The sequence below is a fragment of the Bufo bufo genome, chromosome 11 (assembly GCF_905171765.1).
Source record: "Bufo bufo chromosome 11, aBufBuf1.1, whole genome shotgun sequence".
NCBI classification, from domain to species: domain Eukaryota; kingdom Metazoa; phylum Chordata; class Amphibia; order Anura; family Bufonidae; genus Bufo; species Bufo bufo.
Genome location: NC_053399.1, coordinates 38,266,579 through 38,293,482, shown reverse-complemented (window position 1 = coordinate 38,293,482; position 26,904 = coordinate 38,266,579). Strand labels below are relative to the sequence as shown.

At 47.2% G+C, this 26,904-nt stretch overlaps 1 protein-coding gene across 5 annotated transcripts in view; it reads left to right on the top strand.

Moving 5' to 3' along the window:
* The window catches only part of RBM25 (RNA binding motif protein 25), a 45,573-nt gene extending 20,091 nt beyond the window's left edge, over positions 1–25,482 (top strand). For 3 of the 5 annotated variants that reach the window (XM_040411742.1, XM_040411743.1, XM_040411741.1), the window contains exons 9-19: positions 1,048–1,313; positions 2,586–2,672; positions 11,487–11,655; positions 12,851–12,940; positions 13,057–13,130; positions 13,225–13,375; positions 13,674–14,001; positions 19,460–19,737; positions 20,492–20,590; positions 21,543–21,590; positions 23,696–25,482. In XM_040411742.1, coding sequence (XP_040267676.1) covers positions 1,048–1,313; positions 2,586–2,672; positions 11,487–11,655; positions 12,851–12,940; positions 13,057–13,130; positions 13,225–13,375; positions 13,674–14,001; positions 19,460–19,737; positions 20,492–20,590; positions 21,543–21,590; positions 23,696–23,788 — 1,683 coding nt within the window. In that variant the 3' untranslated portion in view covers positions 23,789–25,482. The remainder of the gene's footprint in view (positions 1–1,047; positions 1,314–2,585; positions 2,673–11,486; positions 11,656–12,850; positions 12,941–13,056; positions 13,131–13,224; positions 13,376–13,673; positions 14,002–19,459; positions 19,738–20,491; positions 20,591–21,542; positions 21,591–23,695) is intronic. The other 2 variants (XM_040411745.1, XM_040411744.1) reach the window with 1 other exon arrangement.
* The last annotated feature ends 1,422 nt before the right edge of the window (positions 25,483–26,904 follow it).

Below are 26,904 nucleotides of genomic sequence, written 5' to 3'. Positions count from 1 at the left end.
ATGGGATATATGATCTGTGGATGTCGTATTTCCAATGTGTTTAAGGTATTTTGGGCATAGACACATTCCTCCCCTTTCCCCCACAATAAAAATAATTGCTATTTTTTTGGCCATTGCTATGGAACGAACGGATACCCCTGTAGCTTTCATGTCGCAAGCGATTTCCAACCGTCCTGCAGTTTCTATGTTTAGCATCCTTCTGTGAAGCGCTAAACCAACATTTGTAAGTTTACTGACGTTCCTAGTCTTGTTGTAGGTAAATGTTCCCATTGCATTTAATCAACGTGCCCACCAATTTTTGCCAGTAGAATTTGACCTCAGATAGTGTACTTGAAGCTTTTTAATGTCCCCAAGTACACATTTCATTTTCTTTCTCTTGTGTTTATTGTGCTCTCAAAAGCAGCATTTCATGTTTGCACTTTTGAATGTTTAGTTTTTATTGAATAATCTCTTAGAAAAACGTGTCATTTCTAAATGATTGATGTCTGGACCACCTCGTCACCAGCTATTTGGACTTTTAACTCCAGAAGTCTCTTGAGTCAAGAGCCTGGACTACTTTGACCATCCCTGGCAGTAGCTGTGGGTTGGAGTGGCTGTAGAAATTTTGCCATTTTCTGACATGTTCAGTGTTATTAGATCTTTTTTAAAAATAAAAAATATTACTGTACCTTTTATGACATTTGCCAGAAAAAAATATTGGATGCTGTGCTAGATTTTGGTACTAGGACTAAGTGCAACTGAATTTTATATATCCATGCCATATATCTTGGCCACGGTGTATCCCATGTCATACATTATTATTTTTTTTCCCCCAAGCTTATTTTTTTTGTACTGGTTATGAAGTGCTGCTTTACTTGGAGCCCTGGATCCTTTAGAAAACATGGTTGGCGATTGCTGGTCCTTTTGTAGCAATATACTTCTTGCACGAAATCTAGTCTTGTGCCTTTTTTCTTTTTGCTACACATTTTGATTGTCTTTCATTTTTTATTTTGAAATTAAAAAATATATATATAATTTAGCATTAATATGTTCTTTCTCTTTTCATAGAAACTGGAAGAGGAGAAAGGCAAAAAGGAAAAGGAGAGACAGGAGATTGAGAAAGAACGGAGGGAAAGGCAGAGGGAACGTGAGCGAGAAAGAAGAGAGCGAGAACGGGAACAAGATAAAGAGCGTGAGAAGGAGAAAGAAAGAGAGCAGCGGGATCGTGACAGAAACAAAGACCGAGACAGAGACCGGGATCGCGATAGAGACAGAGAACGTGAAAAAGAAAGAGACCGTGGGAGAGATCATAGTAAGGATCGGAGTCGGTCAAGGTACATCTATTCTTTTTATACATGAGGCTATATAGATATTATCACCCCTTTTTCCTTTTATTTGGACCAAGAATTTCCATCATGTTTGGTATATCTTTGTAATAGTATTGCTTTGTGTGCTACAGATATTAGATACGTTTTCTATAATTGTGTCCTTATGCACATTTACTAGATGAATATTGGTCTGAAATGTTGCTAAAAATATACCTATCTAGATGAACAGATAGCCATGCTCATGCTGCAGAAAAGACCTTATTCACATTGATGGAATGGATTTTTCAGTCCCAAAAATAAAATTATAGAGGGGTGGCAAATCTGTCTGTGAAAATAAATATATCTATATCTCTTTAGACCTAAAGTGGTTATCTTTATTATTATTTATTATTAAAGCGCTATTCATTCCATAGCGCTGTACATATGATAAGGGCTGCACATACATAATACAGACAAGTTACAAACTGGTACAGAAGGAGAGAGGGCCCTGCCCGTGAGGGCTTACAATCTACATGGTATGGGAGAAGGACACAGTAGGAGAGGGTAAAGTTGGTCATGGCGGTATAGAGGCAGCAGGGTCACTGGTTGTAGGCTTGTCTGAAGAGGTGGGTTTTGAGGTTTCTTTTGAAGGATTCCGCTGTAGGTGAGTCTGATATGTTGGGGTAGCGTGTTCCAGAGTATGGGGGATGTACGGGAGAAATCTTGGAGGCGATTGTGGGAAGAGGTGATAATAGAAGGAGGTCTTGTGAGGATCGGAGAGTGCGTGTGGGAATGTATCGGGAAAGTAGCTCAGAGATGTAGGGAGGGGACAGGTTGTGGACGGCCTTGTATGTATTTGTTAGTATTTTGAACGTAATTCGCTGGGCAATGGGGAGCCAGAGGGGAGAGGAAGAGGAGTAACTGGGTGAGAGGTGGATTAGTTGGGCAGCAAAGTTGAGGAGAATAGATTGGAGGGGTGCGAGAGTGCTAGATGGAAGGCCACAGAGGAGAGTGTTGCAGTAGTTTAGGCGGGAGATGATGGCATGTACAAGCATTTTCGCAGATTCAAAGTTAAGGAAAGCGCGGATGCGGGAGATGTTTTTGAGTTGGAGGCGGCAGGTGGTGGTAAGGGCTTGGATGTGCGGTCAGAAGGAGAGGGCAGAATCCAAGGTCACTCCAATGTAGCTGACTTGGTTGATCGGGGAGAGTGTGCAGCCATTGATCGTGATTGATAGTTCTGTTGGGGGGGTTGAGCAAGATGGGGAAAAGATGATGAATTCTGTTTTTATCCATGTTAAGTTTTAGAAAGCGTGAGGAGAAGAAGGAGGATATAGAAGATGGACATTGTGGGATTCTGGATAATGTGATGTCGTCTGGACCAGAGAGGTAGATTTGTGTGTCGTCAGCATAAGAGTGATACTGAAAGCCAAGGGACTCCGATTGATTCAGTGGTGCAGGCCAGATTATCGCGCACTATTATCTCCATGGCTTATGCCAGTCTACTAGATAAAGTAGTATGTGATCCATTAACCAGTCTTAAGGCTAAGTGGGAGAGGGATGTTGGAGAACTGTCGGAGGAAAAATGGAGGGATGTTTTGGGGGCAGTACCCACAATATCTGAGTGTGGCACATAGGCGATCGCAATTATTCCTTATTCATAGGGTATACAAGACGCCACGGCTCCTGTTTAAGATGGGTCTACGTGCGGACTCTAACTGTCCTAGGTGTGCTGCCCCGGTTGCAGACTTAGCTCATATGTTTTGGTCCTGCACAGAACTGGAGCGTTTCTGGTGTGGAGTGTATAGACAAATAGAAAACAGCTATGGAGTTATTTTACCAAAGACTCCACTGGTGGGGTATCTTGGGTATGTAGAGGACCTAACAACCACCAATGATTATAAATTAGCAATTGCCAAATTATTGTACATTGCACGTAAATCCATTACAAAACACTGGATACAGCCGATCTCTCCGACTAAGTCAGAGTGGATAAATATGGTCAATCATATGATATCCATGGAGAGTGGCATCTAAATTAAGAGGTACTGTACGGAAATTTAAGAAGCAATGGCAGGTGTCTCAGAGATCGATGCATATTTGGAATGGAATGGTCCTAAGGGGATTTGGAAGCTAAGATGTAAGAGAATTGGAGCATTTTTGTCCATGTCGAGGGAGATGACCACACGGGGAGGTGGGGGGGGGACTGGGAGATTTAATAAAGATTGATTTTTTGATGCAGTGTTATTGACATGCTGATTTGGATAAAGTATGATTGATTTTACTGTATTGATATCCTATTGTCATATAATGTATGGTTTATCTGAACAATTGGCTGTATGTAAAACCTTTAATAAAAATGATCTGATTCAAAAAAAAAAAAAAAAGGCCAAAAGTGTAAATAGAGAAGAGCAGGGGTCCTAGGACAGAGCCTTGCGTGACACCAACAGAGAGGGAATTAGATGAGGAGGTGGTGTGAGAGTGGGAGACGCTGAATGTCCGTTCTGTGAGGTATGATGTGATCCAGGAGAGGGCCAGGTCAGTGATGCCAAGAGATGAGTGTGCAACAGAAGGGAGTGGTCGACAGTGTCAAACGCAGAGGACAGGTCAAGGAGGACAGAGTAATGTTTTTTGGTTTTGGCTGTTAGTAGGTCATTGGTGACTTTGGTAAGGGCAGTCTCAGTCGAGTGGTGGGGTCGGAAGCCAGGTTGTAGCCAGTCAAAGAGGGAGGAGAGATGAGAAGACAGTTCTGAATGGACATGTTCAAGTAGCTTTAAGGCATATGGAAGAAGTGATATGGGGTGATAAGTGGACGAAGATGATGGGTCAAGTGAAGGCTTTTTGAGGATAGGTGTAATGGTAGCATGTTTAAAGGCAGAGGGGAAGACACCAGAGGTTAGTGATAGGTTGAAGAGATAGATAGAGTTAGGGCTGGGATAAACACTATGATGTGGTTAGTGATGAGGTGGGATGGGATTGGGTCACGTGCACAGGTGGTGAGATGAGATCTGGAGAGTAGAGTGGAGTTTTTCTTCTGTAATGGTGGAGAAGTAGGTTTTGGGAGAAGAGGACCGAGCAGTTGTGTAGAGGGTCCGTGGGGACTGTGTACTGAAGCTTTCTCTGATGTTGACTTTATTTTAAGTATGTGGCAAAGTCCTCAGCTGAGAGGAGAGGGTGGGGGCGCTGGGGGATGGAGAAGGGAGTTAAAAAGTTGTTTAGGGCTGTTGGGACAGGAAAGATGAGGGATGAGAAGTAGGCCTGTTTTGCATCAGAAAGTGGGGATTTGATTATGAGGAAGGGATTGCTTGTATGCAGTGAATTTAACTTTAGAATAGGATTTCTTCCATCGCCGCTCAGCAGCCCTGGAAGCTTGTCTTGAGTTTTTTGGTCAGGTTGGTGTGCCAGAGTTGTCTGTTGATTTTTCGGGTTTTGTTGTGTGTGAGGGGGGCAACAATGTCCAGAGCTGTACTTATTGTGGTGTTATATAGGGTGGAGGCAGCATCTGGGTCTTGGAGAGAACAGATGGTATAGAGTGGGAGAAGAAGAGTCAGAAAGCAAGCAAAAGTCTAGATGTTTAAGGTTCCTGCGGGGGTGTGCTAGTGTGTGGACCGGGGGAGCAGCAGAAGAGACCAATGAAGAGAAGGGGGAGAGGCGAATTAGAAAGGCTAGATAGGGAGCAGAGGTGGGTAAAGATAAGATCCAGAGTGGTTACCATCTCTGTGGGTGGGAGCTGAAGACCACTGTGAACGGCCGAAGGAGGAAGAGTGATAGGAGTTTAGAGGCGGCTGAGTGGCAGGTGTCAATAGGGATGTTGAAGTCACGCATGATAGTAGGGATGTCGGCAGAATGAAAGTGTAGTAGCCAGGTGTTAAAGTGGTCAAGAAAGATGGAGGCTGGGCCTGTCGGTTGGTAAATGACAGCTACTTGAAGGTTGGAGGGAGAGTTGATGCGAACAGAGTGTACTTCAAATGAGGTGAGTGCAATGGAGAGTGGCAGTGGAGTTGGGCTGTAGGAGCAGGTGTCTGATAGAAGACCAACTCCTCCACCATGTTTGCAGCCGGGGCGGGGTGTGTGAGTGAAATTAAATCCATATGAGTGCAGTAGGGGAGGAGTGTGTCAGCCATGTTTCTGTGAGACCCAGAAAGGAAAGTTTTTTAAATGAAAAGGTCATGAATGTAAGACAGTTTGTTACAGACAGAGCGTGCATTCCATAATGCTCCTGCAAGAGGAACCAAAGGAGCAGGGGTCAGAGGAATGGTTATTAGGTTTAAGGGGCTGCAGAGATTTGTACTTGGACATGAAGGTGATAGTGGGGATTTGCTAATTATCTCTTTTTTTTTTTTGCCTTCCTCTGGATCAACTTGCAGGATAACAGGCCGAACTGGATGAACATATGTCTTTTTTCTGCCTTATGTACTATGTTACTATGCTACTATGTTATCTCATAATTAATGTAAAAAATTTAAGTCTGACATCACAAGACAATCTCTTTCTAAAAGTACTTTCACACTAGCGTTTTTCTTTTCTGGCATAGTTCCGTCACAGGGGCTCTATACCAAAAAGAACTGATCAGGCATATCCCCATGAATTCTGAATGGAGAGTAATCCGTTCAGGATGTCTTCAGTTCAGTCATTTTGACTGATCAGGCAAAAGAGAAAACCGTAGCATGCTACGGTTTTATCTCCGGCGGAAAAAACTGAAGACATGCCTGAATGCCGAATCTGGCATTTTTTCCTGGAGGAATTTATTAGTGTCGGATCCGGCATTCAAAATGCCGGATCCGTCCTTCCAGTCTGCGCATGCGCAGAATAGTAAAAATGTGAGAGAAGATACAAGACGGATCCATCTGTCCGCATGACAAGCGGCGAAACGGATCTGTTCTTGCAATGCATTTGTGAGACGGATCCGCGTCTAACAAATGCTTTGTCACATTCAGATCGGTGGACCCGGCAGGCAGTTCCGATGGCGGAACTGCTTGCCGGATCACACTGCCGCAAGTGTGAAAGTAGCCTAACAAAGCTAGAACCAGCCCTGTACCTCACATGGGTCCAGAGATCTCCTCATTCATTGCTCCAATTGCTCTGATAGATTTATTTCAGATTGGCAGTTCAGGAAGCGTGCCCTTTCTCAGGGGGAAATGTTCGTGTCCTTTTTGCTTCAGCTTGCTCCCTGTAACGCTTACAGCTCAGGGGGTGTGTCCTCTCCATGTAACCGTCACAGCTTCTAGCAGTAGAAAGGGCTAGGCCAGTTGAAGGATGGATCGGAACATGTACATCCACCTCAGAGAGGCTGACCGCAAAATAAGTAACAGGGTAAACGGGTGCCACTATACAGATACATTTTATTGCGTAACTCAATGGCTATATTGAATCTTTAGGGTACTTTCACACTAGCGTTTCTCTTTTCCGGCATAGAGTTCCGTCACAGGGGCTCTATCCCGGAAAAGAACTGATCAGGCATATCCCCATGCATTCTGAATGGAGCGTAATCCGTTCAGGATGTCAGTTCAGTCGCTTTGACTGATCAGGCAAAAGATAAAACCGTAGTATGCTACAGTTTTATCTCCGGCGAAAAAAAACTGAAGACATGCCTGAATGCCGGATCCGGAATGTATTAGTGCCGGATTTCGCATTCAAAATGCCGGATCCGTTCATCCGGCCTGCGCAGACCGGTAAAAATGTGAAAAAAGATACAAGACGGATGCATGACAAGCGGAGAGACGGATCCGTCCTTGCACTGCATTTGTGAGACAGATCCGCATCCGGATCAGTCTCACAAATGCTTTCAGTCAGTGGCGGATCCGGCGACCAGTTCCGACGACGGAACTGCCTGCCGAATCACACTGCCGCAAGTGTGAAAGTAGCCTTAATTACACACAATTACAAAAGTATTCAGATACAGGTGCTGGTTTTAAAAAAAAAATAAAATATGGATTTTTGTACTTACCGTAAAATCCTTTTCTCGTTGGATGCATTGGGGGACATTGCCCAGCTGCCACTAGGAGGCTGACACTAGAAATGAAAACTGTTGGCTCCACCCAGATGGGCTATACCCTTTGCACAGACACTAAACCAACCAGTTGGTACTAAAGAAGTAGGAGCACCAAAATCCAGAGCGATAAGTAAAGCTAACACGTCCTAAACCAGAAAGAGGACCAATATGAAAGAGTTCCGGAAAACCGAACAAAGAAAATAACAAGAGGGGTGGGATCTGTGTCCCCCAATGCATCCAACGAGAAAAGGATTTTACGGCAAGTACAAAAATCTATTTTTCTCGTGAATAGCATTGGGGGACACAGCACCATGGGACGTCCCAAAGCAGTCCCCGAGGGTGAGGAGAAACAGCCATGCGAAAAACCTAATGCACTGCTGCTTGCAGAACCTTGCGACCCAAACTGGCATCAGCAGAGGCCAAGGAATGGATGTGGTAAAACCTGGAGAAGGAGTGAATTGAGGCCCAGGTGGCGGCCTTGCAGACCTGGGAGGCAGAGGCTAGATGCCAGACCTCCCAGGATGCCCCGACCGCCCTAATGGAGTGAGCGGTCAACCTGAAAGTGGATCACGACCCATCGCCACATAGGATTCCTTTTGACAGTCGACCGAATCTAAGGAAATGGTGGCTTTGGGGGCTTGTAAACCCCTTACGTGAGCCCTCAGGCACTACAAAGCGAGTCGGAACGACGGAAGGACTCTGTTAACTGGAGATACAGCCCGAGCGCCTGAACCACATCCAGACGGTGAAGAGACCGCTCTCTAGGATGAGAGGGGTTGGGACAGAATGAAGACCGTACATACTCCTAATTAATGAGGAAAGAGGAAACCACCTTGGGAAGAAAGGAGGGAACTGGGTGCAGGACAACCTTGTCCTGTTGAAAAACCAAAAAGGAAGACCGGCAAGAGAGAGTCCCTCTGCGAATGGAGGTAATCGCGACTAGAAAGGCAACCTTAAAAGAGACGTAGTAAAGGGAGATCTCCTTCAAGGGCTTGAAGGGAGAGGACTGAAGGGCATCTAAGACCAGATTCAAATCCCATGGTTCCACTGGAGAACGGAAGGGAGGGACGCAATGAGCCACCTCCTGAAGGAAGATTTTCACTTGGGAACAAGAAGCCAAGGGCCTTTGGAAAAGGGAGATTGTTCGGGGGTTCAGCCACCAACGCAAGTCCCGGCGGACCTGAGAGGAAAGGCGAACTGGGCGATCGAGGCCTGACAGAGGCTTGTTCCACCGGGCAAGAATTGAAAGCTAAAGGGACAGAGTGTGGAATTGGGCATAAGGAATTGCCTCGAAGGCGGCAACCATTCGGTCCAGAATGCGCATACATGCCCTGATGGGCAGAGGAGAAGGCTTGCCACTACCTTGTCCTGGGGAAGGAACACTCATCTGAGGCGAGTATCGAAGACCATGCCCAGCAAATTCATCCTCTGGCTGGGAACAAGGGAGGACTTGGAGTGGTTCACAAGCCATCCGAACTGGAAAAGCATGGACAGGGTGATGTGGAGTTTGGACAGGTTAATAGAACGGCGGAATGGTACGGATTCCTGAGCAGAGTAGGAGGGGTCTTAAAGTGGTATTCTCATGACGCCGTTTAATACTTACCTGCTCCCGGCGCGCTGTCCACTTCCTGGTTTCGACAGGGGGCGGGCTCCATCTTGATTGATATCTTCTCCCGGCCGCGCGCTGTACTGAACGCGCACGCCGAGACCGCGCATGCGCCCTGGTGACTTCTTCTTGGCAAGTATACTATACTGGCCAGGAAGCGCATGCATGGTTTCGGCGCGCGCGTCCAGTACAGCGTGCGGCCGGCCGGGAGAAGATAAGAAGTCGTAAGTATAGGTTTATTTTCTTCTAAGGGGTGGGAATTAGTTAATTAAATATATTTAGAAAAATGATCATTGTTAAATCATTAACAGATTTAACAGTGATCATTAAGATAATACCCCTTTAATGCACGTGGAGGGTGTCCCTAACTGCCCTGATGAGATCCTGCATGGCCGCAGACAAGTCAGAGGTGTCCCTGGCTTGGGACAGGGAAGAGTCTCATTCAGGAGGGACTGACACAGAAGGGGAGGTCAGGGCGTCCTTAGAGGGTCTGGGGACAAGGCACTGCGCACAACCAGGTTTAGGCTGACCATATGGCGACATTTTATTGCAATGGCGCACGTAAGATACGTGGCGACCCGAGGGGGGGCTGGGAATGGGAGTCTTCTCTGGAAGAGGACATGAGGGCTAAGTGGGAGCCTGAAAAAATAAAAGCGGCCAGCCAGAGGCTGTCCTACCGGACCACAGGTGCTGTGTCCCCTGAAGAAGTGGTGCAGCAGCCGCAGAAGCAAGATGCAGATGCAGGTGCAGAAGCTAAGTGCAAACTCCGCCCACAGGGTAAAAGCCTGCGCTTGACTGTGGGGTGGGGTGTCTGGCGGTTGAGGATGCAGCCTAAGCGAGGAAAAAGCCAGGGCCTCGATTTGATAAAGTGGCCTGTAGGAACTGCGGGAAACCGGGGGCCCCCTGGAAAAGAAAAAATAGGTGGGGGGCTCCTGAGGAGGAAGAGACACCCAGGGAGGGGGAAAAATGGGGCAAAGGGTGCACCTGGGACCCGAGGACATGCCAGAGAAGATGCAGGACTAAAGTAGAAGGGAAGGCTGGGGAGAGGTATGGGTGGCCAGGGAGAAGGGAGCCCAAGGGAGGGAAGAAAAAGGCCCCCCCGAGTAAAGTGAATCCCACCCTCTGGCCAAAAGAGGGGAACTAACCCAGGAGACCCCATGGTGCAGGGACAGGGAGCAAACTCGCACTTGCGTAGGATTGCCGGCATGCCACTGCTGATGCAGTAATGGGGGACTGGATGACCGGCGAGGTACAATAGTATGCGACCGCAGGGGGTGCTACTAAAGTGGAGTCCACGACGAAGCCCCTTCCTGCAGCAGGCAGAGGCCTGCGTTAGATAAATAAATGGAGAACCTAAATAAGCAGCAAGAACTGCAATAAAAACAGAACAGGTCATGTCTGCCTCTTATGGATACTAGACTAAAACAGGTTAGTTTAGTGTCTGTGCAGAGGGTATAGCCCATCTGGGTGGAGCCAACACTTTTCCTTTCTAGTGTCAGCCTGCTATTGGCAGCTGGGTATATACCCATGGAGCTGTGTCCCCCAATGCCATTCACGAGAAATGTCAAATTTTTTTTGTAGGGATCGACCGATTATCGGTTTTACCGATTATTATCGGCTGATATTCAGTATTTTGACCGTTATCTGCATCTATTTTGCCGATATACCGATAACGTATTGGGAACACAGAACGCGCTGCTCTCAGCGCTCTCCGTGTTCCCTCAGCAGCACAGGGGAGAAGGAAGCAGTGTCTCCCTCCCCCTGTGATGCTGCTGCTGCCGCCGCCAATGAGAGGAGAGAAGACAAGAGGAGGGGAGGGGTTGTGGCCACCGCTCCACCAATGAAGATAAGTCTCTCATTCATTCATTCATTTACAGGAGGCGGGAGCTGGCTGCAGAATCACATAGCCGGCTCCCGACCTCTATGAGCGGTAGCTGCGGTCCGCGGTAGTTAACCCCTTAGGTGCCGCGGATCGCAGCTACCGCTCAGAGGTCGGGAGCCGGCTATGTGATTCTGCAGCCAGCTCCCGCCTCCTGTATATGAATGAATGAGTTATCTTCATTGGTGGCGCAGTGCGCCCCCCCCCCGTCCCAATAGTAAAAACATTGGTGGCGCAGTGCGCCCCCCCCCACCCAGTATTAATCGTTGGTGGCAGTGGCCACAGGATCCCCTCCGATCGGAGCCCCAGCTGTGTAAACCTGGGGCTCCGATCGGTTACCATGGCAGCCAGGACGCTATTGAAGCCCTGGCTGCCATGTTCAGCTCTTTGCTGCTGTGCGCACAGAGCACAGAGCAGCAGGGACAGTGTGAGATCCTATTCACCCTGATAGAGATCTATCAGGGTGAATAGGACAAGGGTTCTAGTCCCTAAGGGGACTAAAAGTTAGTAAAAAAAAACAACAAAAATATCGGCTATCGGCCTGAAAGTTCACAAATTATCTGTATCAGTTTTGGCCCTAAAAAATCTATCGGTCGTTCCCTATTTTTTTTGTGTGGCACAACTCTTAAATATGAGTACAGTAGCCTTTGAAACATAACTTTATTTGTTTTGTTTTTTTTAAAAAGCTTCACTGTTTTATATTTAACTTTTTTTTTTTTCTTTTAGGGAGAAAAGTAGAGACAGGGATAGAGAGCGGGAGCGAGAGAGAGAACGAGACCGAGAAAGGGACAGAGAAAAAGAGAAAAAAAGGGACAGAGAGGAAGATGAAGAAGAAACTTATGAGCGACGTAAACTAGAAAGAAAACTGCGTGAAAAAGAAGCTGCATACCAAGAGGTAAATGTTCAAATATTCCACCATTAGTAGGGAGGCATAATTTCTTTTAATATTGTCTTCCAGATTCTTCTTTTTTTTTTTTCAAATTAAATTTAAAGTAGACCTTTCATGTTGTGTGTGTGTGTTTATATATTTTTTTTATATTCTAGGTAAATAACTTTACTTGCGGGGTACCCCCTGCTGATGCTGCCACCCTGCCTTTTTTATTTTTTTTTTAAATATGGGTTCTATGCCCAGCTGTGCCCCCCTGAGCATCTGTACAGGGAGGAGGAGATGCCAGGGTTTCTCAATGGGAGTCTCCTCCCTGGTTGTGACGCTCTCCCCTGTGATTGGATTGCAGCACAGCCAGGCAGAAGGAGTCACCCACTGAGAAAACCTGTACAGATGCTCAGTATTAACATGCTGAGCGGGAAAACTACAGGGGGGCACAGCGGGGCGTAGGAGTCGGGAGGCAGCATCAGCGGGGGGTACCCGGCATGTAAAGGTATTTATCTAGAATAAAAAAATAATTTGGCCTTAAAGGGAACCTGTCACCAGGATTTTGTGCATAGAGCTGGGGACATGGGCTGCTAGATGGCCGCTAGCACATCTGCAATACCCAGTCCCCACAGCTCTCTGCTCTTTTATTGTGTTAAAAAACCTTTTTGATCAATATGCAAATGACCTGATATGAGTCCTGTGTCCGGAGATGAGTCAAGCGGAAAGGAGCCCAGCACCGCCCCACGTCCTCCGAATCTCCTCCTTGCTGGCTGACGTCAGAGCTGGAGCGCTGAAATCTCGCGATGCGCGAGCTAGTGCATGCGTAGTTCGTTCCCTGTGCTGATGCCAGCACAGGGAATGAACATGATGCCGACACTGCGCATGCACTAGCTCGCGCATCGGGAGTTTTCGGCGCTCCATCTCTGTGACGTCAGCCAGAGAGGAGGAGATTCGGAGGACGCGGGGCGGTGCTGGGCTCCTTTCCGCTTGACTCCTCTCCGGACACAGGACACATATCAGGTCATTTGCATATTGATCAAAAAGGGTTTTTAACACAATAAAAGAGCAGAGAGCTGTGGGGACTGGGTATTGCAGATGAGCTAGTGGCCATTTAGCAGCCCATGTCCCCAGCTCTATGCACAAAATCCTGGTGACAGGTTTCCTTTAAATGCAAAGATTGCACTGCCACATTGAAATGATCTTTCCTTCTTTTTAGCGTCTTAAAAATTGGGAGATCAGAGAAAGGAAAAAAGCGAGAGATTATGAAAAGGAATCTGAGCGAGAGGAAGAAAAACGCAGAGATGTGGTATGTTTTTCTGTGATGGTCTAATTTTATATTTTGTCTCTTTAACCCACCAACATTAATCCTTTCCTTATTGTGTACAATAATAGGCCTTTTTTTTATTCCTGCCTTCTAAGCAGGCAAAAGAGGCAAAAAGGTTAAAAGAATTTTTGGAAGATTATGATGATGACAGAGATGATCCCAAGTATTACAGGTATTCTGCATATTTTAGTTTTCCAGACGTGTATTTACTGTAATAAGCAGAATTAATGTTGTAACTGTAATGTGCAAATTTTATTTTTATTCAGAGGTAGCGCACTCCAGAAAAGATTAAGGGACAGGGAAAAAGAAATTGAAGCAGATGAACGTGACCGTAAAAGGGAGAAAGAAGAGCTTGAGGAAATCAGGCAGCGGTTGTTAGCAGAGGGACATCCCGATCCGGATGCTGAGCTTCAGAGGGTCTGTATTAATCACTTCTGACACCTTTTTTAATTATTCTTTTTTTTTTCAAATTTGCAATCAGCAGAGGCTAGATTTATTAACACATTTCGACTACTGATGTAAATATATGTATAATAGTGAATTTATAATCTGATATTATGTGAACTACATTTACCTGTAGCAATGGTAGGATGCTTTTCTTGTTACTTTTAATAAGGCCACGTGAGTAGTAATGGGTGAAATTCTTACTGCAATGATTTGCTCAAAGACTAAATATTTTACTGTTCAATATCCTCATGTGTATCTTTAATTGCAGATGGAACAAGAAGCTGAAAGGCGAAGACAACCACCACAGATTAAACCACAGCCAGAATCTGAGGAGGAGGAAGAGGAGAAACCCATCAAAGAGGAGAAACATGAGGAACCTATTGAAGAGGAGGAAGAGCCTGAACCAAAACCCTGCCTTAAGCCCACCATGCGGCCTATTAGCTCTGCCCCATCTGTCTCTTCTGGTAGTGGCCACGCCACTCCTAACTCTCCAGGCGATGAGTCTCCTTGTGGTATTATTATTCCACATGAAAATTCACCAGAGCAGCAACCACAAGAGGAGTACCGACCAAAAATAGGTCTTAGTCTCAAGTTAGGTGAGCATGAAATGGTTTATATGTAGGTGTGGACATGTTTTGTTTTTGTTTTTTGGAGGGAGGAGGGGTGACTTAACAAATCCTGGTTTCTGGCCCATTTTCCTGGGGGGACACAGAAGACCTTGAGTATAGCTCAGCTCCCTAGGAGGCGTGACACTAAGTGAAAACTGTTAAGCCCCTCCTCCAGCAGCTATACCCTCAGCCTGGAGAGAGAGACAGACAGTTTTTGCTTAGTGTCCAAGGAGGCAAGACACTCCCTGTTTTCTCCTTTTGTTTAAATTTAGATTTTTACCTTTTTTCTTTTTCTTCCAGACCATCAGGGACAACAGAGACGCAATAGACCTCTCTGTTTCTCCCGGGGTTGAGCTGCGCCAGTGCCGGTCACCCGCACTGCTGCCTCCCCGACCGAAGGCAAGGTGGACCAGGGCAGCCTAGCTCCCCTGCATCCCGCCAGCGCAAGGGTCGCCCGTACGCCAAGTCCCTCTTCCAGCGTTCTGCCATTACGGTGCCAGTAGCTGAAGGGGCGACCCTGCTGGAACGGACCGAGGGTGAAGACGGCTGATGGTGAGAGAGAGTGGCTTCTTCAGCCCTACGTTCTCTCCCCCCCCGGTCTCCTGCGTGCCTGACCCCCATACTGGTGCCTCTGGACCCTTCTGTCCCTGCTGGACCTAGGCTGGCCCCTGGCGTGCCGCAGGGCGGCAAATCTGCTCCCTCTCCTGGCCTCCATAGGACTTTATCCCCACCGCTCCTGAAGGCAGCTGCAGAATGCTGCAAAACAGGTTCAGCCGCACTGCCTCCCTTCTCCCTGTGAGAGGAATGCTGCAACAGGGCCCGGAGGCCCGCACCTAGCTGCCCCTGACGGAGGGGTTATGCCGGCGTCCCTGTTACGCCTCCTAGGGAGCTGCCTCTATCCTCACGGGCACCTGGTCTCAGGGTCCCCCCATCCCCTTACCAGTGCGCTGCTCAGGGCCAGGGGCCCGCTCCTGATGGCCGAGGCGCAGGGTCCTCGCTTCCGGCCCGCGGGGAGGGCACCCGCGGCCGGCATGGACTGCTCCAACAGGCCCCGGCCGACCATCTGTGCATTCCAGTCGGCCGGGCTCCGCAAATTTTGGCCCAGGCTTCGCGGCCTGCTGGGCAGCAATTCCGGCACTCCTCCCGGGCCCCCTGACTCATCCGGCTCGCGGGGTGGACTCCCGCGGCCGGTATGTACATGCGCCACTTCGGCTCCCTCCAAAAAATTTAGCCCCCGCTTCGCGGCCTACTAGGCCGCAAAATTCCGGCCTCGGTTGGAGGGGGTGAATTCTTCCCGCCTGGAGGTTCCCCCGCCCCCAGGGGATCGCTGCGCCGCCCCCAGGCCGGAACCCTGTTAACCTTTTGGGTACCGGCCGGCTCCCATCTAGAGGAGACCCTCTAAGATCTGGGCGTCCTCATGGGCCTGTATGGCTGGCCCCTTTCCTGCCTCTCAGAGAGGCTGTGCCCCTGTATGGTGGCCCCCTTCCTGCCTCAGCTGTGTTTTAAAAAAAAAAAGAAGAGAAATAACGGAATTCTTGTTGGCTGCGCAGGACGCTGCAGCCTGATCTCAGTAGTGCTGGCCGTATGCATGCCCCCCTTCCATAGGCAGCATGTCGCGCTTGCTGGCCAGGTGCATGTTCCCCTTCTAGGCGGACCCTTGCCCTCTCCCGGGAATACGGTGCTGGCCATGTGCATGCCGCCCTTTCTATAGGCAGAATTCGTCACCCTCTCCAGTTACGGTGCTTGCCATGTGCATGACCCCCCTTCCTAGGCTGAATACTGCACTCTCCCTGGCTGCGGGCTGGCCTTGTGCATGATCCCCTTCTATAGGCGGAATACTGCACTCTCACCGGATACGGTGCTGGCCATGTGCACGACCCCCTTCCATAGGCGGGACGCTGCACTCTCGCTGGATTCGCTGCCGGCCATGGGCATGCCTCCTTTACTCAGGCGGCATACATACACTCTCACTGACTGTGGTTGTTCTCTCGCCGGTACGTTGCTGGCCACATGCATGACCCCCATCCATGGCGGGGTGCTTGCACTCTCACTGGATGCGATGCTGGCCATGAGCATTGCCCTCTTCCATAGGTGGAATGCTTGTACTCCCATTGGATACGGTGCTGGCCTTGTGCATGACCACCCCTCATTCCATGGGGCGGAATTTTGCACGCTTACGAGACTCATGGCTGTCCTTGTATATGCTGTGCTGGACTCGTACATGTTCCCCTTCTAGGCGGACCCTTGCTCTCTCCCGGGATACGCCGCTGGCCAGTTGCATGCCACCCTTTTATAGGCAGAATTCGTCACACTCTCCAGTTACGGTGCTGGCCATGTGCATGACCCCCCTTCCTAGGCGGAATACTGTACTCTCATGGCTTCTCTGAAGTTGGTACTGGCCTTGGGCATCACCCCCTTTTGGGGCGGGCCTTTGCACTCTTGCCGACTGCAGTGTTTGCCAGGTACATTTCCCCCCTTTCTGGGCGGACTGCCTTCGTTCCATCGCATGCCGTACTACTCTTGTGCATAACTACCTTTCAGGCTGCACTTTGCACTTCCGTAGATACTGTGGGACTCTGTGGCTGGCCCCCTTCGCTGAGTGACTATTTTGCAGTGAGTGGACGTTCTTGTGCGCTCTGTGCGTTGTTTGGGCCGTGTATGCCTTCTCCCGTAGGTGGGTTGGCCTTCTCACTGCTTACGGGGCTGCTTGTACGTATGCCTCCCTTCCTTCTGCGACATACTTGTTTCTCTTGGGATACAAAGCTTGCCGCAAGCCTTGCTCTCTTCTCTGAAAAGATCATTCTGCTTCCACCTGACCCGGAAGGGCTCTACTTGCTCTCTACTGCACCGAGCTAGGCGGTACTCGTTCTCGGGTTTGGATTGTATATTGCGGTTCCGTTGTGACGGTATCCACCATGTTTGTTGGCCCTTCCACCTGGGGAGTGTTCGTGGTTCCTAGATGCGTACCCATTCGTCCTCCCATGGCATTGCTTCCCTGTGCAAGCGGTCACATGGACGAGTGCTGTCTGCAGCGCCCCTCGAATTCTGTGTTTGCTCTGACGGGACTACGGTTCCCTCGCCTACTACCATTTCCTCCTCTTCGGATGCAGTGTGGTATGGGTCCTTCTTATTGGCGCCTTCTGCGCTTCAGTTCTGCTCTGCTGCCAGGTTCGGGCCGCTCTTCTCGGGAAGGTCACCCAACTTCTCTTGGGTGCTCAGTTATCCAGGTCCGGGGGACCTCAACTTTTGGTTCTTCAGGGTATTCGCCTTCTGCGAGGTGGTGAGCCGGGCGTCTCACAGAGTAGCAGGTGTTCTGCCTTTGAGCTGTCCTACTATGACTTCCTGTTACCCACTCCTCCTTTTGGTCGGAGGGTGTTATGCCGGCCTCTGTCTCGACTGCTTTTTCTCGCCGGCTCTGTTTTTGGCTCCCGCTCGGGGCATATCACTCCGATGTGGCTTCTGCCTCGGCCAGGCTTCAGAGGCTGTTCCTTCACTGCCCTCCCCTTCTGGGGAGAGCATGGTTGTTCACTTGGATGGTTCCGGTGTTCCTTGTGGCCTCGTACAGTCTCCCTCGTTCACACTGGCTGTACTAGCTGTGCGCCCATTTACCGGGTCTACCGCTTTCTGTCCTCCCGCTGGGTGCAGATTGCGTTTTCCATTCTAGGCGATGGTCCTGCTGTAGACTTATCATCTTGGTAACTTGGGAGGACTACCCTTCGGTCAAGATTGTCCTTAGATCTCCCACATCGGGACTATAGAACCCCTTCCTCTGGTGGCAACATTGACATGGACTTTAGCCTGTCTTGTCCTGGCATCTGTCGGATGCTGTGTGGACCCTTTCGGTTCCTTCCGTCTTTCCTGCTCCCCCACTCCGGGTGGATATGGGACGACGTTGCTCGGGCGCCGACGGGACCAGTTTTGCCGGACTTTTCTGCCTGTGTTGCTGGTCTGCGCCTGATCACATTGGGTTTTTTCCCGCTTGCCAGGCGATTCCAGCGGGCACGCTAGTGTTCGCTCCCAGCCATGCTTCGTCCAGGATCTATTATCGGACTTAGAGTTTTTACCTGGGGTTCTGTGGGAAGCTGGGCATTCCCCCACTCTGCCTTTCTCTCCCCATGGTTCTGTCCTTCTCCAGTCCGGCCTGGACCTGGGACTGGGACTCTGTTCCTTGAAGGGTTAAGTGTCGGCGCTGTCCATCCTCTTCCAGCATTCCCTGGCCCCTCTTGGGCCTGTCAAGACCGTCTTCCACTGAGTGGCTCATTGGTTCCCCGGTACCGCCCTGGGAACTACATACTGAGCTCTCGGCACTCCAAGCTTTCCCTTGGAGCCGTTACAGAAGTTCTCTCTACTCCTTCTGTCCTGTACGGTTGTGTTTCTGTAGCCATTGTGTCTCTGACGGGTTTCTTGTTCCGAGCCTTCTGTTTTTCCCCAGGACAGGGGTGTTTTCCATCCCGTCCCTTCCTTCTGAGGGTAGTATCTGCCTTTAATTTCAACGAGGCGATCGTCCTCCCCTTCCCACCCCCGGGAACGGACACTTCACCGATTGGACGTTGTTCGGGCCTTGCAGTTTTACTTGGAGATCACCGGCTCTTGTCGACGCTCGGACTCTTGTGTTTCCAGGAGGTCCGCGCAAAGGTTTGACGGCCTCCAGGGTGGCTTTCCCCCGCTTCATCAGAATGGCTATTGCTGAGGTTACCGCACCGAGGGCAGGGTCCCACCTTCAGTGTCACTGTTCATTTCACCAGAGCGGTCGGTGCATCCTGGGCCGGAGACATTGAGCTTCGGCCGCGCAATTGTGCAAGGCGGCCACCAGTCTTCCTTGCACGCCTTACCAAGTTCTACAGGGTGCATACTCTGGCTTCGGCGGATGCTGCCTTGGGCCGCCTGGGTTTGCAGGCGTTGGTTCCTTGATGACTTTGGGTGCTTTGCCTTGGAGCTGTGGTTCCCCCTCCTCCTGGACTGCTCTCGGACGTCCCAAGGTCTTCTGTGTCCCCCAAGGAAAATGGGCGAGAAAACTAGATTTTTGTATAACTTACCAGTAAAATCTCTTTCTCGCTCTTCCTTGGGGGACACAGCACCCACCCATTCATTGTTTTTTCTACACGGTTTCCGGACTTGGTTTACCCTGTTCGGTAGTTGGCTTGTTGGTACCACTTGTTGGACATTGCCTTTTCTCACTACTTGGACATGCAACTGGCAGTCTCTCTCTCCAGGCTGAGGGTACAGCTTCTGGAGGAGGGGCTTAACAGTTTTCACTTAGTGTCAAGCCTCCTAGGGAGCTGAGCTATACCCATGGTCTCCTGTGTCCCCCAAGGAAGAGCGAGAAAGAGATTTTACTGGCAAGTTAGACAAAAATCTTGTTTTGTGTAGCAGTAGCTACGAGTATTTTTCTTGTCTGTTACTCTCACTATATAATCTTTCTTTACTATCTTGTTTTCAATCTTAGGTGCTTCCAGTAGCCCAAGCCAAACAAATGCTGCTAAAAGGAAGAAGCTGCCAGCAGTGGATAGTGTTTTCAATAAATTTGAGGATGAAGATAGCGATGAGGTTCCTCGGAAAAGGAAGCTGGTGCCATTGGATTATGGCGATGATGACAAAGCCTCTGCCAAAAATAATGTTAACACCGAGGAGAAGCGCAAACATATTAAGAGTCTTATAGAGAAAATCCCCACAGCTAAACCAGAGTTATTTGCTTATCCTCTGGACTGGTCCATTGTAGACACTGTGAGTACATTTTTTGTGTTTCAATGATTTTTAGTTGATGGCTGTTTGAAATCTTTTCACTACCAAACCGTTTATGCAGACTACAAAAGACTAGGAATTCTGGTGCAGGTGCGCTGCCACGCTACATTATTTTTCTGCTTTTTTTTTTTGAAACAAAAAAAAAAAGAGCCTAGGGAAGGTCTAGACAACCTAAGTGTACACGATCTATAGGATTAGTAAATCTGCTCCTGTGTTTCTATGACATTTTATGTTTTCCTACATCTAACATCTGCATGCAGCATTTTTTATTGCATGAAAAGCACCACTGGAAGTAGCAGCCTTTTCACAAAAAGACAGTGTGACACCTGCGTAGCTATAGTTTTTAAGACTCTTATTTGCTGAATACTGTATTGAAGTTATGAAATAGAATATTATTTATTTGAAACCGCCAATAATTCTGTGGCGCATCAAGAGAGGGTTACACATACATAATATAAAAATATTATAAACAAGGAACTATTAACAGACTGGTACAGAGGACCCTGTCGGCAAGAGCTTACAATCTACAAGATGCATAATGCACTTTATTTTTACCAGTAATGCATCATTGCCCCCCCCCCCCCCCCCCTCGAGTTTACGCCCTAGTGTGTATGCTGAATGTATGATTAGGGTCCTATTGATCCCACTTGAGTGTCCTGTTAGCATGCGTTTTTCATCTGTATGGTGGTCATATGTCAGTTTTTAGTGATTTGCTACACAATTTCCCTCCTCTTAGACGTTAATGGAGCGAAGAATTAGGCCATGGATCAATAAGAAGATCATTGAATACATTGGTGAAGAAGAAGCTACACTAGTTGACTTTGTGTGTTCTAAAGTAAGTAAAATAATCAAGCGATTTCATATGCATGCTATATGTACCTTGGGTAATTTTACAGCATTTGGGGTGCAAAAATACATTCTAAAATTATAATGTGAAGGTTATTCAACATTCTCCATTGTGTATTCACACAGACGGAATTAAACGTTAAAGGGGGTTGTCCAAGTTATATTTATTGATGACCTATCCTCGGCATAGGTCATCAATATCCGATCAGCGGGGGTCAATACTCCCGCCGATCAACTGTTTGAAGAGGAGGTGCGCGGCGTGCCAGTGCTGCCTCCTCTTCATTGTTTACCTGCTCGCCGTCGCATCTGCAGCGGTGAGCAGGTGTAATTACAACCAAGCCGTTCCATTCATTTCAATGGGACGGCTCACTCCTGTTCACTTCTATAGGAGCGATCCGTCCCATTTGGTAATTACACCTGCAGATGCGACGGCGAGCAGGTAAACAATTAAGAGGAGAATAGGTCATCAATAAAAAATAACTTGGACAACCCCTTTAAACCATGTGCATCTGGCGTAATGGTGGACACCTATAACATGTTGTGCAAAGCACTTTTGGAAAATGTGACCGCCATTTCCTGCGAAACTTCCAGTGTGTTTCAGTAAATTGTAGCCAATAATCTATCACATGACCCACTTCCCATTGGAAAAGCTTGAGCTGAATTCAACATAAAGCCTATTGGCAGCTAAAACCATTTCCTCCACTAAGTAATGCAGCTGAAGCCTGAGGCTTTAGTGTCCTTCAGACGAGCAAACACCTTATGGCAGTTTCATTTTATTGTCCGTAATATGGTTGCAAGAACCAGGATTCCTACCCTCTGAGCAGGGCTGAACAGACCTTTAATTCAAATTTTAAATAGGACAAGGAGAAGTAATCTGGTAATCATATTACATTTTGTTTGACTATTATATTTGACTTGCATTTTTTTGTTTTGCATGATAGGTAATGGCTCACAGTTCACCGCAAAGCATTTTAGATGATGTTGCCATGGTAAGTTTTTCTTCTATGTTTGCACAAATGTTCAACCCTATGTTGTATGGTATGTCGTTATATGTGGCATGTCATGATATCATTGGGACCTCCACTGATAACATTAGAAAAAAGGGTTGCTGTGCTTTACTAGTACCTTGGCCCATTATATAACTTAATATTTTCAGAATACCTCTTTAAAGTGTTTTCCACTCTTTTTGATATTGATTGCCTCAGGATAGGCCATCGATTCACGATCAGCAAGGGTCCAACACCCCAGCTGTATCTACAAAGCTTCATCCACTACTCTGTTATGGAGTTGTATAATACTTGTGCTAATCTTCAACAGCTGATCGGTGAGATGTTGGACTCCTGCCATTCTGATATTGATGGTCTGTCCTGAGGGGGGTTTACGGCTGAAAGTTTTGTGACTTAAGAAAAAAATCTTGTAAAAAAATGTCAACACAACAAAGCAGGCAGCATCCTTAGGCCTCTTTCAGACGGGCGTTGCGGGAAAAGGTGCGGGTGCGTTACGGGAACACCCATGATTTTTCCGCGCGAGTGCAAAAGATTGTAATGTGTTTTGCACTCGTGTGACAAAAATCGCGCATGTTTGGTACCCAAACCTGAACTTCTTCACAGAAGTTCGGGCTTGGGATCAGGGTTGTGTAGACTGTATTATTTTCCCTTATAACATGGTTATAAGGGAAAATAATAGCATTCTGAATACAGAATGCATAGTAAAATAGCGCTGGAGGGGTTAAAATAAATAAATGTATTTAACTCACCTTAGTCCACTTGCTCGCGCAGCTCGGCATCTCCTTCTGTCTCCTTTGCTGAACAGGACCTGTGGTGACGTCACTCCGGTCATCACATGATTTTTTACCATGGTGATGGATCATGTGATAACCGGAGTGACATTACCACAGGTCCTGTTCAGCAAAGGAGACAGAAGAGATGCCGGCTGCGCGAGCAAGTGGACTAAGGTGAGTTAAATTTTTTTTCATTTTTTAAACCCCTCCAGCGCTGTTTTACTATGCATTCTGTATTCAGAATGCTATTATTTTCCCTTATAACCATGTTATAAGGGGAAATAATAATGATCGGGTCCCCATCCCGATCGTCTCCTAGCAACCGTGCGTGTAAGTCGCACCGCATCCGAACTTGCTTGGGGATGCTTGCGATTTTCACGCAACCCCATTCACTTCTATGGGGCCAGCGTTGCGTGAAAAACGCAGAATATAGAGCTTGCTGCGATTTTCACGCAACTCACAAGTGATGCGTGAAAATCACCGCTCATGTGCACAGCCCCATAGAAGTGAATGGGTCGGTATTCAGTGCGGGTGCAATGCGGTCAACTCGCGCATCGCATCCGCGCGGAAAACTCACCCGTGTGAAAGGGGCCTTACACTATTTTCACACTGGCGTTTTGGTTTCAGTTTGAGATCTGTTCAGGGCTCTCACAATTGGTGCAAAACGGATTAGTTTTGCCCTTAATGCATTCTGAATGGAAAATGATCCGCTCAGAATGCATCAGTTTGTCTCCATTCCGCTTTGGAAACGAACACCAAAACTCTCCGTCTGACGAAACTGAGCCAAACGGATGGGGACATAACCGTTTTCACTGACATAATATGGCACAATAGTAAACTCCCGAAACCGCCCCCCCCCCCCCCCCCCCCCCCCCCCCTTTGACTTTCAATGGTGTTCAAGACTGATCCGTTTTGGCTATGTTAAAGATAATATAAACTGATCCGTTCTGAACGTATGCATGCGGTTGTATTATCTGAACCGGATGCGTTTGTGCAGATCCATGACGGGTCTGTACCAAACGCGAGTGTGAAAGTAGCCTAAGATTTTAAATCTGAATGTGCTTTATGTTAAATACAAAAAAATAAATAAAACAAGAATATGAGGAATATTTATTGTTGGAGTGTCTGGGTATTTCTAATTTTAACCAAATAGTATTTAGTGTATTAAACATTAAAATGTTACAAACAGAGTACAAATCAGGAAGAGTCATTTCTTTGAGCCTTCTAGTAATAAAATTTGTAGTCCTTCTTTTTTATATATATATATATAATAAATATTATGACACCTAATGTATTTTTTTTTCTGGCTCATAGGTGCTGGATGAAGAAGCAGAAGTATTCATAGTAAAAATGTGGAGGCTACTAATATATGAAACAGAAGCAAAGAAAATTGGTCTTGTGAAATAAAGCACATTGGCTTAGTACAAAAAAACAAATCTCGTATGGAGCCATTACATCTTTGCTGTCAGTAGGGCCACTGAAACATCGAGGAACAATATGTTGCATCCCCAGATTTCTGCAAGGTTGTTCTTAATTCCTCAGTCCTCAGACATTTGTAAGATCTGGACTTCTGTGCAGACCATGTCTTTTTTCCCCCCTTTCCATTAATAGTAACTCTGGCTATTGAACTCTTAGAAGTTATCATCACAGTATTTAGGCACAAAAGCAATCCGGTGCGTCAACTGGTACGGTTTAAAAACTACAGCTATTGTACAATGGCATCTCCTGCTATTTTTCCAAGTTTATGCTGTACATATTAAAATTTCCATTTTTTTGCAAACTGATTGCACTTACCATATGTCCCATGCCTGTTGTACATATGAAGAACAGACTTTTGAGTCACTTGTGTCTTTTAGGATTTGAAGACAGGTCCGCCGCACTAATTTAAATTAATTGTGCTTCAATCTGTTAATTTTTTCATTGCAAAAAAAGTTATTGTCTCAGACCTTTTATTCTTCACTCCTGGTTTCAGTGTGGACACAGTTTTCTGTGGCTTTGGGTCGCACACCATGCTGCCTGCCAACGTTGAGGCTTCCTGCCCCTGGTGTGTTCTACATTGCACTGCTTTCTTCCGACTCCCATTTCATGATTGTAATACATATCGCTTTGTACCTAATTTCCCAACCCCAAATATTCCTTGTGAGCATTTTAAGCCATATCCTTTTGTTCTTGTCTACACAGTGCTATTGTGGTGCAGTTTTTGTACTACTTCTTCTCATTTGGAAATCATTGTGGTTTTTGGGTAAGAACATAAATTGAAAAGCTGCACCAAAATTGTACTGTGTGCAGCGGGGGTTGCCTCTTTACTAAGTTGTAATACCTTTTTGAAAAGGTCTGCAACGTAGTGTCTTATATCAACATTTCTTGCTCTAAATTTTTTTACTCCCTTTTTTAATGTCCTTTATTTAAAATGACTAGCCAAACAAAAGGTTTGCCGTCAGGATAATCTTATTTTGTCCAAAAATAAAAGTTTTTGTTTTTTATATATATATATCAAATCAACACCGTCACAGATTCCATTTGTGTTTTTGGCAATAATTGTTGAAAGGATAAGCACATTTTTAATTGATCTAAACCAACCCCTGAAAGGAAGAGGAGTATGAGGGGTGGGGGAAACCGTTCACATGCTGCCGCTTGACTCCTCTACAAAAAGCAGAGATCAGGGCATCTATTAACAAGCCTGTTGTAAAGCCCAGTGACATTCTCTCTTGGTGCAGTAAGATGCATTTTGGGGGGGAATGTCCTTTGTGCAGTTACCTGCTTACATTCATCAGCATGTGCTAGGGTTAAACACTGTAATCCCAATTCAGAGACGAGTCATGGGTTGCTAGATCTCGCTATAATCTATGTAGTCGTAATGTACAGCTGACCAATATTTATTTTGTATTGGGACTGATTAACAATTGAACCTAAACTGCTGTTTATTTTTTTGTAAAACTGCTGCACATATCAGTTGTTGTATTTAAAACATTGGTTTGTCTAAAATGTGGAAGCTGTGATCCGATTGCCAGACAACTTGCAAATTTGGAAACTGTGTCAAGCCATTGAAGGCTTATTCTGTACATAATTCAAACATTAAAATGTATATATTTGATATGTGAGCTTAGTCTTTATAGGTTTCTGTTTCAATGTCCTACTTGAAATTCACTGACGTTACAGTATTGATTGACTTTAAAGAGGACCTTTCACTAGAATAAAAAATGTAAACTAAGCATACAGACATGGAGAGCGGCGCCCAGGGATCTCCTTGCACTTACTATAATCCCTGGGCGCCGCTCCGTTCTCCCGGTATAGGCTCCGGTAGGGCTGGGCGATATGGCCTAAAATCTATATTGCGATATAATTTTAAGCATGTGCGATATGCAATATATATTGCGATATATTGTTTTCTATATTTGGGGGGCGGGTTTAAACTTTTTTTTACTTTTTATTTAATAACTATTAGTCTCCTTAAGGGCTAGAACGTAGAACCCTTGTCATATTCACCCTAATAGAGCTCTATTAGGGTGAATAGGACTTTACACTCTCCCTGCTGCCCTGTGCTTTGTGCACACAGCAGCAGGGAGCTGATCCCCCTCCCCCAAACGGTGCCATCCCCAGATCCCCCCCTCCCCCAAACGGTGCCATCCACAGATCCCCCCCCCCCCAAACGGTGCCATCCACAGACCCCCCCCCCTAAACGGTGCCATCCACAGATCCCCCCCCCCCCCCTAAACGGTGCCATCCACAGATCCCCCCCCCTCCCCTAAACGGTGCCATCCACAGATTCCCCCTCCCCTAAACGGTGCCATCCACAGATTCCCCCTCCCCTAAACGGTGCCATCCACAGATCCCCCCTCCCCGACGCCCACAGGAATACATTTAAAAACTAATCAGTAACTTTAACTTTATTCATTGGTGATCTCTTTACTGTATACCTTACTAGGTCTTAGCTCCGATAACAGCAGGCAGTGCGGGGGGCAGCGCTCACTCACTGACACCCGCCCGCACTGCCTGCTGTTACCGGAGCTAAGACCTAGTAAGGTATACAGTAAAGAGATCACCAATGAATAAAGTTAAAGTTACTGATTAGTTTTTAAATGTTCTACTGTCAGCGGCGTGGCCCTGTATAGTCTAACCCCCAGGCAAGCGTCCCTGTCACCATGGGAACGCCTGGGGGTTAGAATATACCATCGGATTTGAGTTTTCACGTGCTCACTGAGATCGTGAAAACTCAATGATTTACTGTCAGTCCCTCCCCTCCTCCTCTTTTGTCATTGGTGGTCAGCGGCAGCCGCGCACAGTGGGGAGGGAGGGACTCTCTCCTTCTCCACTGTGCCGGCTCAGGATCATATCGCGGTCCGGCGATATAGGCGATATGCTCAAAATCCATATCGTGGCACAAATTTATATCGGCTATATCGTCTATATCGCCCACCCCTAGGCTCCGGTATCTTCATATGTTCGGCTCCACCCAGTTGAGCCTGCCGGCGTCTCTTTCTCCCAGGCTGTAGCGCTGGCCAATCGCAGCGCTCAGCTCATAG